Source organism: Aptenodytes forsteri, unplaced genomic scaffold, assembly GCF_000699145.1.
Source record: "Aptenodytes forsteri isolate BGI_AS27 unplaced genomic scaffold, ASM69914v1 Scaffold92, whole genome shotgun sequence".
In the NCBI taxonomy this organism is placed as follows: Eukaryota; Metazoa; Chordata; class Aves; order Sphenisciformes; family Spheniscidae; genus Aptenodytes; species Aptenodytes forsteri.
This window is the reverse complement of record NW_008794581.1, coordinates 301,585-314,929: the sequence shown is the minus strand read 5'-3', so window position 1 is coordinate 314,929 and position 13,345 is coordinate 301,585. Positions and strand designations below refer to the sequence as shown.

Below are 13,345 nucleotides of genomic sequence, written 5' to 3'. Positions count from 1 at the left end.
CCCGATGGCGGGAGGCCATCCTAAAACGGATTGCTTCCAACTATGTTTGCTTTTTTTTTTTTAAAAACACTTTCCAGGATTTGTTTGATATCTGGTACCATGATTATTAAAGTTTGTTGTGCCTGCTTCTTTGCCTGTTTCAATAGTCCATGCAAGTCTTCATGTTGCAAAAACCATTCAATTAGAGAGAAAATCATACTGATAAAGGGTATGGATGATATGGTGGGTGTGGGGAGGGAAGTAGGAGAGGGACTTGGAGATGTGGGAATAGTATTACACTTCAGAGAGCTATCAGAGCATTAGCCCAAAGGCATACAGTATCAACAGAGTGAGAAAATATAAGGGTCATGCTACAAAAGACTTAATGTAGGCATACAACATGCTGATTGTTGATCCACTGATGTGTTGGTCCCTTAACTGATACTGAGGTATCTCCCATTTGAATTGTTTACAATCAATAACTGTGACATTCTGCTCTTGAGTTATGGAGGTATAATATAGTCTCAAAGAAGGATTCCATATTGGGGAGCTGTGGGGTCTCCCTCCTACCAGTGTTAAAGTAGCTATGTTCCATAAGCCAGGTTTTCCCATTTGTCAATACAACTTGAATACATTCAGCTCACTGCATTTGAAGATGTATTCCACAGTGTGCTGCAACCTGGGCTAAAGCTGTAACAGTGGAATAACTCCAATGCTCATGCAACCAGTGAGCTACCATGGTGGTTCCACATTTCAAGTTGCAGGTTTGGGCTAAGGTTTCCTCAGTTTCATCTGCTACTATTGGGCTGCTATCAGCTTGTTATGGGTGTCAGCATCCACTGTCACTTCTACCCCTCCAATTGCAGCAGTGGCATCCGCTCAGTCATTCAACCTAGCCTCAGCCATGGGGTGAGCAGAATGAGATCAACATAGCCCACAGCCAAAGTGAGCAAATATCTTCCTAAAGAAGGTAGCCCCTAATTTCTATGGTAAGAGTGCAGAAGGAGCACGCTTTCCAGGGGGAAACCCACCAGGTGCACCTAGAAGAACAGCCCAAGGGTCAGACAGTATGGACAGAGGAGCAAATGGCTAAGCAAAGGGCCAGGAGTTTTAGCCGTCTGGGCAGTACCATGGCAATTGGCCATGACGATTTGGCCATCAATGATATAGACAGTGGTGCCACACCCAAACCAGGCATTACTGCAAAGGATTGCTAAGCCATCAGTAAACCAGGTACCCTCCTGCGGGGTGGTGAAAGGAGGGACGTAGGCAATAGGCAAATCTGAGTGATTGCTGGTAGCTACAGGAATGGGAGAGGCAAGGTGGGTGAGAGTACAATGGTTGGGGCCTGAAGGTTGGGCTCCATCAGTGATGACAGGGGTACCAAGAACTCACTATTGAGTGGCAATGGATTGAGTTCATCCTTCAGGGAAAGGAATGTTGTGAAGGATGTCATGAGGAATAGGATGTAAAATCCTAAGTGTAAGGGGACGATCCCCAAGGAGTTTGTCAATGTCAGAAAAAGTAGCAAGTAAAGCACGCTCCCGTTCACAATATGAGGCTTGTGCATCTTGCCACTCCTTGCTACCAAAATGGATTGGTTTAGGGGTAGGGTCTTCGGAACTTCTTTCCTGGAACAGTCCTCACCAGGCACCATTTCCACTCTACTGGACCCTGAGTTCAAATCTGCCAGTAGGGGTGAGGGATCCTAAATACTGATACTATTGAATACTTTTTAGGAGAAGTGTTAGGGCCTGTTGATGACTTGTGTTCCAGTCCCAGGTGAAATGTTTTTGCAGCAAGGAATACAGAGAATAGACTAGCTGACTAAAATCAGGGATGTGGGCATGCCATAATTTATAAAGTGCCTAAAATCTCTGGAGGTTTTGTTTGGAGGAGGGAGTAAGTAAAGATAAAATAGATTGCAAGATGATTTCAGGAGTACTTTTGGTACCAGCGCACAAGGAGACTCACACATTCTGGGCAGGACCCTGGCATTTACAGGGAGGAATAGAAAGATTCCAGTGTTCTTTCAGGGCTGAAACTAAGAGGGTCATGTCTGGTGCAACAGGTTCATGTGTAGTAGGTCTGCCCAGGAGAATGTCATTGGTATACTGGTGGCAAGAGAGATCAGGAGTGGAAGAAATTTCAACTAAGGCTAAGAGACCATGAGTAAGGGTATGACTATGGTGATAATCTTGAGGTAAATGAATGAAGGTGTACTGGATGCTATTCCATGTAAAAGTGAAGTGACCTTTGTCATTTGAGTAGATGGGGCACTGGAAGAACATACCTTTAACATCCAAAACTGCCATACATAGGTAAGAAGCAAGGCAAATGGCATTGAGTACTTCAGCAGCTATTAGGACTGTTGTGTGAAGCAGAGAGGAGGCAAAATGTATGCTATGGTAGTCTAACAGTCAGATGCCAAGACCCATTTGTTGGGTTTGTCCACTGGCCAGATGGGGCTGCTAAACAGGGTATGGGTGTGAATGCCTACTTCCTGTTCTTCCAGTCCTGTAGAAAGGGAGGTGGGTGATGGGGTTTTGGGCTCGTGGTTTTACAGGGTGCTGCTGTAAATTAACAACATGGGTCATTGGAGGTAGGGAAGGTACTTACTGGAACTAGCAGGTGGTTTGGTTCAGAAGTACCAAGATACTGTACCTTGCCTTGAGCATCATGGAAGGTTTGGCTTCTGAGTAGGTTCATATCTAAGACATTACAATCTCCCAGAACTGCAGAACCTTGGGCCATATACCTATTAGGGAAGTCATACTTGACTGTGACTACAGGAAGAGCTATGAGTGGTCCTGTGAACCCGCAGACTACTGCAGTATGAGGGAAGTGGTCCCCTCCAGTGTGTGATCTATTGACAGAAATTTGAGCACCTGTATCAATGAGGCAACACAAACAACATTTATTGTTGATGGTGACATCTAGCACTAGATTGAAAGTCCGTATAAGCGACACCCTCCATAGCACCTCAGAGGGACTTGTGGCTTCTGATCAGCCCCCTGTGGTGCTAATTGGACCCCTAATAAGTTTGGGTAATACAAGACTGGGGTTTCCAGGCTCCAGCTGATGGAATGGCAGGCGGGGCACTTGGGCCTTTACCTCCAATGGGAGAATGTGTGGCACAGTGCGGGGTGTTGCAAGATGATTACAAGAGCCAGTAACACTGATGCTGGGACTGTGTGTATTGCCTATTCAGGAATGCCCAGGGCCAAACAGGCTTTCCATATTTCAGGATGCTTTGGGTCAGGGCCCTTTCACAGAGGTGTAGGGGGTTTTTTAACTTAGGGGGGCACAGTAGGGTTTGGTGGTAACTATAGCTGCATCTTTAGGGACACGGGAAGATAACAGAATGGGCACAGCAGAAACTACCTTTTGTAATAGCAGGGACTGTATGGGGCTGGGTGCTGCACCTGTAAGGCCAGCGCCTATTGACATTAAATGTCCTACGAGTGGACCCTTCTTGACTAGTAGGCTCCACTGCATCTCAGTGGGATGATGATAGGTCTTCACCTGCCACAGGGCCTGCATCTAAAGTATGATTGATAACCAGCCTAGCTATGCTCAATTCTAAATCTGTGGGATTGGCCAGGGAATAGCCAGGGTCCTCAGTCATCTCAGGGCACTTCTCTTTGAACATAAGCTGTTGATGCCCAAAAGACAGAGTCTGCATTTTATGGTGGAATTTGTAGTCAGATGTGAGGGTCTGGGCTTCTGATTCTGAAATTTGGATGGTATCCCCCCCTCATATTTGCAAGCCAGGCTAAGTAATCCACAGTAACAGATCTGCGATAGTACTTGCTTAATTTGGCTAGGTGTATGTTTGTGAAAGAGCATGTAGAGGTACTTGCAGTGCCTCCATTAGCATCATACTCAGTTTCAATAATTGATGGGATTTGTAAGCCTGGTTGGGCTTCAAGAATTTGATGTATCATCATTTGAATCCAAATCGAACCACGTATTTCCTTCCCACTCTTCTTGGTCAATACATAAAGCTTTATGTATTTTTGTTGCAGAAAGTCCCTTTTATGTAGCTTCCAGCTGCCGGTCAAGTTTCTCTCAGGCATGTGCTGCCACCAGGGGGACCACGAGGTGCTCTAACTTTTCCACGCAAGCCTACACGTTTTTAACACAGGCAGTGGCGAGAGCCTTGTCTTCAAACGCAGGCTGAGTATCCTGCTGGGCTTGAGCTAGTTCTTTTTGTAGGGAGACAGCTCAGGCTTTGGCTGCAGTCAAATGGTGCTCAGTATTTCTGAGACAGTGAGCAAAGAGGAATAGGCAGAGTACCTTCCCCTTCATGTGTTGTCTTTCTGAATTTCTCTGATTAAAGTAGCTAGGGAAAAGGAAACAGGTACTTCCCTCCATCAGAGTCTGGTGTCTGGGCGGGGCACCCACTACAAGGTTGGGGCAGGTAACGATGCTGTGTACCATATCTCACTTCTGACACCGGAGGTGGCCCAGCCAAGTTACAGGTTCAGGATATGGTAAGAGACACCAGACCAACAGCTTTAGGGGTAGACAGTTTATCTGAGAATAATGGTGCAGTAACAAATACAAATCAGTAGTATCATTATCCAGGTCAAGATGACAGTAAATCCAGTACCTCACTACTACTGCGCTAAACTTCATGTCAGGGCACACAATGACCTACATAACCATGGTTATCAGGCAGGCTGACAGGAAGCAGGGCATGGCTTCTTTGGATGGGCAACTTGGACCAGCCGATGGGCACGGGGGGGCCAGAATTCCCTGATCAGACCGTCCTCTTTTGTAGTTGAGTTGTGGAAGCGCTCTCTGGACTTGTTAACCAGTCATCACATCCTGCCTCTGCTCCCTCCCCGTGCTGCTTTTCCTTTGTGTGAATGGTGCTCGAATGCTATGGTACGTGATCACCAAATAGAGCTATAGCCATATGGAGAAATATCGTATAAGGCACTACTAGCCCCATACAGTTCTGTTGTTGCTCCGGGATTCTAAATGAAATGCATGGAGATTTTTGCAATGACATTTCTGCTTTCTTTGGAGAGGAAGAGTTAAGATATAGGTGGGGAAAGGAGAGAATAGGAGATTTGCTAGCACAACAGAGATGATGCATTCCCAAATTGATTTGCAAACCCATGCATTTCAAGAATTGAAACCTTTACTGTCAAAAATATAACTGATTGAGCACATTTTTCACTTCAGTATTAATATTTTATTTTGCTTGGGTAAACTTACTGAAGTGTGATGCCTAGAGGTTTAAAATATTTAAAACACTATTAAAATACTATGTTTGGATAATTGTCTGTTACAAGATCATTTTTATGATAGAATTTCAATACAAAGGGATTGATTTCATACGTACAGGAGAAAAAGGTATGTAATTCACCTGTTGTTTAACTGCTTGGCTTATCTTCCTTCCCTCCCCCGACTCCCCAGATAAAAAGTTTCAGTTGTGCATTTCAAAAGTAGCTCAAAATGCTCATGGTGATCAGCTAACTTTGAGGAGGAGGACAGTATATTATTAACTTGGAGAAAATGCAGACTGGCTCTTTTGTGAATCTTGTCTCTTCCACCATGTCAGTCTGCAAAAGAAAAAAGTTTTACTTCATTTGTCTGCACCCACTGTAAAGTTCTTTCATACTTGTTTTCTTTGTTAGTAGCTTTTTCTTTTGGACTGGTCAGCACTAAAGCAAGAAAAGGACAGATCACTTGGAAAGAGAAAGTTTGAAACAACAGTAACAGTTATTTAAAAAAAAAAAAAAAGTAGTCTTTATGTCCTGCTATTCCTACATTGATTTTATTTCAGTGACAAAGTATTAGCAAGGTGTTTTGAAAGATAATTTGCTTCTGCTGAAAGACAACCATATGAAGTTCCCTTTCTGTGAAAAGCTGAACTCTTTCTAACTTGAAAAATATACATTCCATTTTTGGTCTTTGTAGGGGATGACGAGTCTTCCAGATTATGTCACATTTAAGTCTTTCCCTGGAATGCCACTCCAACATATCTTCAGTGCAGCTGGTGATGATTTGCTCAATCTTCTGCAAGGCTTATTCACATTTAATCCTTGCACTAGGGTTACGGCTACTCAGGTACAGTACACTTGCATTATGTCCTAATGTTCATTAAACTACTGTTAATATCGGATAAATGTGCTTCGAAGCCAGTAAGCCGGGTTTGAAATGAAATGTCATATAGCTCTGTCCATGAAATACTAGAAACATATTTCCAGTATTTTATAGAGAGAACTCTGAAAGGCATGAATAATGCTGACTGATCCTCTCCATTACCAATGTAGAGCAAAGGTAGACAACTAAAAGGTGTATGAGTCATGGCCTTCAGACAGTCATTATATTTGACATTCAAAATTCAGTCACCAAAAGCTCAAAACTTAATTTTTAACATAGCATATCTTATTCCCTGGGTTTGAAAGGTTTCCTTACTTCATGCAGTCTCTTCTTCAATTTCATTTAAACCTTTTTGATTCTTTTTTAATATGAAATTCTGTGGTGATTTAAACCAGCATTCTGATCTAAATATCTTTTTCCATTATACTTGGGTGAAACTGATCTCAATTTCACTACTCCTTGATGGGGAGAAATGAAAGACTTTGAATGAAAATCTGGCAGAATGTTCTAGTTCAGAATATTGATTGCTGCTATAAGGAAGATACAGCAGATGGCAGTTTCAAAACTGTGTTTCTGTCACCTTACACTGTTAGGGAAGCATGCAAGAAACAGAGCTGTCCCCTTAAGGCCAGGACTCCCTCATTGCTTGTTAGACAAGGCAGATCCCAATCCAGGGGATTAGTGCATGTGTTATGTATCTTTTTACTAGAAGACTTTTTCAGAGTACATTCAGGTTTTTTTGGTCACCATCTTTAAGAACTTTCAATATAAGTTTCCAAATAATTAGTTCTGCTCTGCTTGGGACACCTCTGTACTAGTTCGAATGTATGAAGTCATTTTACAGGTTGTATTGTAGGATGGTGACTTGAATATATACGATTTTTCTAGTCTAGCATTTTTATTGACAATGCCACAGTTTAAGGCAGAAAACAACTTGCGCTTACTGTATTGGCTTGATTTATAGCTGGCATTGAATACCATGTAACTGACATTAGCAAGAGTAATGATTACCTAAGAGGCAGCTTAACCTCTTTTCCTTAACCGCAGTTTATGGAAGCTGTGGAATTCCTAAAATTTAAAATACCGTATGTAATTCCACTACATGAAATTAACCCTGCTCACTTGTGTTTGTCTTTTGCTCTAATTCAAACTACATTTTTCTCACAGTTTACAGTGTATAAACAGCACAGTTAAAGAAATTTTGGGGAAAGACCTATCTTAAAAGCTAGCAAAACAGCTGGTATCCGGGTCCTGGATCTGATCAAGACTTCATTTACATTCTTTTAATCTTTCTTTATTCCTACTTTCTTCTTTATCCTTGTCTTATCTGTCTATTCAGAATGTAAGCTCTTCAGAGCTAGAAACTTGCTGTTTGTACAAGACCTCCTGCAATGTAGTCTAGAGTTCTGTTAGGATGTCTGAGCACTAGTTAAAAATAACAGTTTATCTCTTGGCTTACAAATCAAAGTGCTGTGGGTAGTCACTGAGAACACAAAATCTTCATTTGCCCCAAGGCCACCTTCTAGTATAAAAGTGTCCAAGTAGTTTTCAAGTCCCAATTGCAAGTGCTTTATTTCATTATAACCTCTTTATAGATGGTGTTCTGACACTTTATACTAATTACTTGGCTATTTTTCTTCCATTATCATTAAGGCATTGAAACAGAAGTATTTCAGTAACCGACCAGGACCTACTCCAGGAAATCAGCTGCCAAGACCCAACTGTCCTGCAGAAGCTGTAAAGGAGCAACAAAATGCACTTTTAAATTTAAAAAGGAAAAGAACAGAAGGAATAGATCAAGGTAACCTCTTAATGTTTCACCTGTTTTAATATAGGAGCTACATGCTCAGAGAGAACGTGATACTTCCAGTGTTTCAGAACAAAAACTCTCTGAATGGACTACATCCCTGGGCACTAGCACCAGCTGAAGCCCTTTAATGATGTATGTTTTAGGATAAATGCTTTAGGGTGAGAATGACTTAGTTCTGTGTTCTAACAATTGGTACAAAAAAAGCTCTTTTATGGTGCTTAGGAATCTATTTGTTAGAAGAAATATCTAATTCCATTAATTTCTGTAATGGAGTGTGGTACTACCCAGTAAATTATAGGCTATTATGATGCCCTTTTTTTTTTTTTTCCTCTGAGACATCTTACTGAGGTGGAAATAACTTAACTTTACATCACTTAAAACAAAAAAGGGGGGGGTGAGAGAGAGAGAAACATAGCATGTTATTCTTTCAAATTACAGACTGGAGAATGTAAATCGGGTTCAGAAGAGAGATTTCTGCTCTCTCTGTCTTAGACTAAACAAGTTAACAGTTAAGACCGCTCTGGGTAAGGAACATTAAGCACATTTCTGTGACCCTTTTAAAAGGCAAGCCTATTCCCTGACATCATCTTCTATATGGAGCCTCCAGTCTTCCCCAAACAGTAGCATGTACTTCATATCTTCATGGCAAGAAAAGCTCTGAGGACTCACGACCTGTATCTGACACTAAATTACTCAGACTTTCTAGCAGAGAGGCAAATACTAGTCCTTAAACTTGGGGTTGGTGGTCTTAACAGCTGGAATATGCTAGATAGCAGCTGTCAGGTTAGCATCAGCTTTTTGTTACTGCCAGTATGAGACTGTTTTGATACAAGAGTGATATCTTTTTGGAATGGAGATGCTTCCATGAAAGTGCATTTCCTCTTGAATTCAGAGACACAGCTACATTATTAGAGTTTAACTTACTTTTTAGGCACTTTGACTTCTTGTTTCTTAGTCTGTGTCAAATTAAAAGTAAAATGCATTAGTTCACTAGCTTAAGATTCTAATCTCAAAGAAAAATTTAATCAGTTGACTATTTGCATGCTCTTTGCTGACCCCAGTACTGTGGGTCAACTGACAGGTGGGAACTTGTCAAATTACCATAGCTTAGGTAATCAATTTAAGCTTTTTAGCTCCTTTTGCAAGGACCACGTGAGGGTCTGTGATTAGTGTTTTGGAGTACCTGCCCTAAAATATGCCTGTTAACTAAAGGACAGGAAAGAGGAAGAAATGCTTCTTTGAGTTCTGTGACTTAACCATTTGAAGTCTTGCATTTGACAATGAGCAGAGTTTCCAGAACTGTATGAAGCTAGAACACTAATTGGTTTAACGTCTTTCCGAAAGTCTCATCTTCACCAAGAGGAAGTCATACTTTTGTGTTAAATGCCAGGAGTTTTGAGATTGACTATAACTAAGGCATTTAGAAAGTCAGCATTACTTTTTGAGACATTTGAGTATCGGTATAAAAAGCACTATCATTTCCACTAAGTGGAAATGGAAACGTAATGGATTTTCTGATGTGGATTTTCCGCTATGTTCTGTTACTGCCTTAGCTGGGCTGACAGAACCAGAGGGTCTCAAAGGTAGATCCTCTAGTGCCAACAAACATTAAAGGAGAGAGCCAATGTTAGAGCTAGCAAACCTGCTACCCTGGATTTCATTTGACTTCCTTACGTGGCATTATCATCTAAAGTTAAAAATCTGAATATTGGTTTGGAAGAACAATCCTACAGTCTTTGTTTAAATAAAATCTGAAGCACAGCATATTTTTATTGCTATTGAGGATGGAAATGTGTAAAAGTAATTTCAAAGAAAAATAAGTTGCATCCCCTGAAATTCTTAGGCTGGCCTGTGCTTGAATCCTGCGCAATACATTCTCTTTTCCTTAGCCCTGTTGAGGTAGCCCTCTGGAACTTAGTAGAATGGACTGGGTGATTACTGATGGGTACCATCTTATAAAATGTTGGCACCAGGGGCTGGCTGCCAGGAGAAAGAATTTATGCCATCCCCGTAAGTGCTGCTTTTCCACAAGAACAAAACCCTGTAGCCTGTGAGGCGTGTTCACCAAACTTAAATGTGCAGCAGCTGTACTTCTCAAAAAACAGCCTCTTTATTGTCAGGGGAAGACTATCACTAGATGGATGACTGCCTGTGAAAAGTATTAAGCATGCATCATTTCTAGCTATTGCTACCACTTATTTTTGATCGGTGAGGTATGTGGAGACACTGATGCTACGATGACATCATTGTGCATCTTCTCCACTCTGGCAAACACTTACTCAAAAGCAGCAGTCCTTCCCCAGGACACCAATTTCTAGTCCTATTAATCTGCATTTCTACGGAGCCATAGGTTCGCAAAACAGAGAGTATAAAAGATACAGCACTAAACTTTCCTGAGTTAATGCAGTATAAGGAATCTGTCTAATTTCAGAACTATTCTACATTGGTTTGGAAAAAAAATACCATTCTATTCATATCTAAGGTTAAGAATTTGTATTGTTTGGTCATTCGTTTAAAGTTCATGGGTGTGATTCAATGTCAGTGTATTTTAGAGGAGACCTCTGCCTATAGGGCAGGCAAAAACAGTTCGATCCTTTCATAGTAAGCTTCATATCCATCCCAGAAGGTAGCTATGGTTTATTCTACCTACCTTATAAATAAGTAGCATATGAAGAAATGAGAGGACAAGAACTGGAACAGAATCAGAAAAGTACTGCTGCTCTCGTCATCTCTACAGCTGATACTAAAGAAAGACATGGTTGAAGAATGAGGCAGAGGGTAAAAGGGCTGTTACTTGCTGCAGACAGCTTATTGCTGGGTAGTGACAGCACTTAAGAAAAATCATTAAGAGCGTATGTGTGGTGGGGCAAGGTTAAGCCTTAGAATAGCTTGCCTTTCTTAGGTTTAAAAGTAGAATTAACTGGCTAGCTTTTTATACCGACAAAGAGAAATACTCACATGTATCCCAAATGCAATTAACACTGAAGTACAGAATTTGCGACTCATTTGGAATACACGTACTGATTCAAGTGAGCTTTGATTCTGGCACTCTTTCATAGATTAATTGGAAAAAGTCATGTACTGCCGCTGCAGCAAACAGCATTAAGCATCTCAGAGTAGATGTATCTCAAGAACAGTATCAAACAAATACTAAAGCCTTGAGGAGGGGGCTGGACCCCTTTACTTTGGTAACAATGTGATTTACACTTTTCAGGATTACCAAAAAAATTGATTTTTTGATTGCTGTGGATGGTGGATGAAAATGAGTGAAAATGGCCCGAGTCCCAACCATGGAAAAAACGCTGTAATAGTCACTGGATGGTTATTTTGTAATATTTTCGTATGTAAAATGTGAATTTAGTGTTTCCTTACTGAAACAGAGGTTTCATTAACCCTACTTCTTTTTTTGAATAAAAGCATTTTTAAGCAAAACAAGAAGATTCCTTTCTCTGGTTTGCTGTCTCATTACTTTGACTTGTGCTTTGAGGTAGTAACTGTCAAAACTGCTTGCTGGCTACAGATTTACACAGACTAATTTTGCAGAACCTTTATGCTGAATCATGGGCTATCCTGTACAGATGCACACCCTAAGGAGGAAAACTACAAATAACACCCTTCTCACCTGGAGCTTAGATGTGTATATGATTATCTGCCAGCCCTATAATAAATGTTGGAAAAAATGTGTCATTGTAAGGGAAGGGCAGGATGCTTTTTTGTTCCAGTTACTATGTCAGTGTATTAACAAATGAGTTTGCATGTGTTCTCTCAGCAGTCATGCATTAAGACTTTCCGAGGATACATACACTATACTGAAAACAATATGATACACAGATTGAATGTGAAGTGTTGGGGTTTTTTTGCAGACTCCAGTCTTCCAGGAGAAATTATCTGAGAGCATATAAATACTGTTTCCTTCATAGCCTCAAGATTGCAATAGGAGATAGAGGGAGATCCAGCTGGGAAAACTGTACCAGCCCTCCTGTCAACCTGTGGCTGTTGAACAATTCATAGTGCAGATAGTGGGCTCAGCTCTGTTGCTTGATTTCCAGCATGGTTGTGTTGCAAAGTGGCTGCTGGGTAACCAGACTTCTGCAAGGGAGAGAAACAAGCCAGTAGGTGCTGCTAGTGCAGCTTGACCGCATGCCCACCCCTGTTGTGCAGTGGATCTCAGGGATACCTGGTGAGCTGTTGTCATTTTCCCACCTGTGAACCACTTCCAGCATTCTGTTTTCAACTCTGTGTGGCAAGTGTATTAGTAGAAGACTTTGAGGCTTGTAGAGGAAGAACAACCATCTTCTTGCTCCTGTGTTACTTCATTTGGACACGAGGAAAAATTTCTTCACTGAAGGAGTGGTTAAACATTGGAACAGGCTGCCCAGGGAAGTGGTTGAGTCACCATCCCTGGAGGTATTTAAAAGACGTGTAGATGAGGCGCTTAGGGAGATGGTTTAGTGGGCATGGTGGTGTTGGGTTGACGGTTGGACTCGATGATCTTAGAGGTCTTTTCCAACCTTAATGATTCTATGGTTCTATTCAATGATTTTACTCCTACCTTGAGCCAATGTGAAGTATGCTGGCCTTGTAAGGGAGAACAGTTACTAGTCTCCCAATACCCTACTGTGTTCTGGTTTGGTTGTTGGCAGTTAAAAATTAAATTTCCTACTAAGATCTAATTGACAGTGTAGAGAAAATGTTTATCAAATAACATTAGTTATAGCAGTTTTTACTGTCTGTGTAATCAAACATCATCATCCTGAACGCAGGCAGGGGGGTTAAGAGAACTGCAGTCCTACTTCTCACAGGCATATGTACAAAAATATGTTAATCTGAATAGGGAAGAGAGAGTTAGGAGTACTGTAAACTTTTTTGCATTGAACTTACCTAAGGCAGCATTCTGACTGGACTTCAGAGCCTGGAAACCTTCAGCCCCTAAAACAGATAATCACATTTTTCAGTGAGTATCCTAACTATTGGGTATAACAAATAGAGTTTGCATGGCAGTGACAGTTTTAAGTATTCTGTCATCTCTGCTTTGAGAGTAACACTGTTCCCTTCTTGTCAAATGCTGCCTGTGCCTAGACAATACCCTTCCCTGAAGGAAACCTTGTCCAGTTGAACAAGTAGCAATCCTCTAAGCTCCTATTGGCAAAAGTTGCAGAGTGGGTACTGAGTTAGATGGGCAGTCAGTGTTTGAAAGTATAGAGAATGGTTACTGTGCTCTGTAAGAGCGGGGTTGAAGAGAGAGGATATTTTGTGATCAAAGCTACTGTCTTGCATGCTTCAAGTCAAGCGTGGCCAGCAGGTCGAGGGAGGTGATTCTGCCCCGCTGCTCTGCTCTGGTGAGACCCCACCTGGAGTGCTGCGTCCAGCTCTGGAGCCCTCAGCACAGGAAAGACATGGACCTGTTGGAGCGGGTCCAGAGGAGGGCCACAAAAA

General features: G+C 41.5%; 1 protein-coding gene across 2 annotated transcripts in view; it reads left to right on the top strand.

Moving 5' to 3' along the window:
• The window catches only part of CDK7 (cyclin dependent kinase 7), a 27,435-nt gene that overhangs the window by 11,747 nt on the left and 2,343 nt on the right, over positions 1–13,345 (top strand). Inside the window, exons 6-8 of one of the 2 annotated variants that reach the window (XM_019470272.1) lie at positions 5,914–6,063; positions 7,753–7,900; positions 11,124–11,203. In XM_019470272.1, the coding sequence (XP_019325817.1) occupies positions 5,914–6,063; positions 7,753–7,900; positions 11,124–11,149 (324 nt within the window). In that variant the 3' untranslated portion in view covers positions 11,150–11,203. Of the gene's footprint in view, positions 1–5,913; positions 6,064–7,752; positions 7,901–11,123; positions 11,204–13,345 lie in introns of those variants that run through there. The other variant, XM_019470271.1, reaches the window with a different exon arrangement.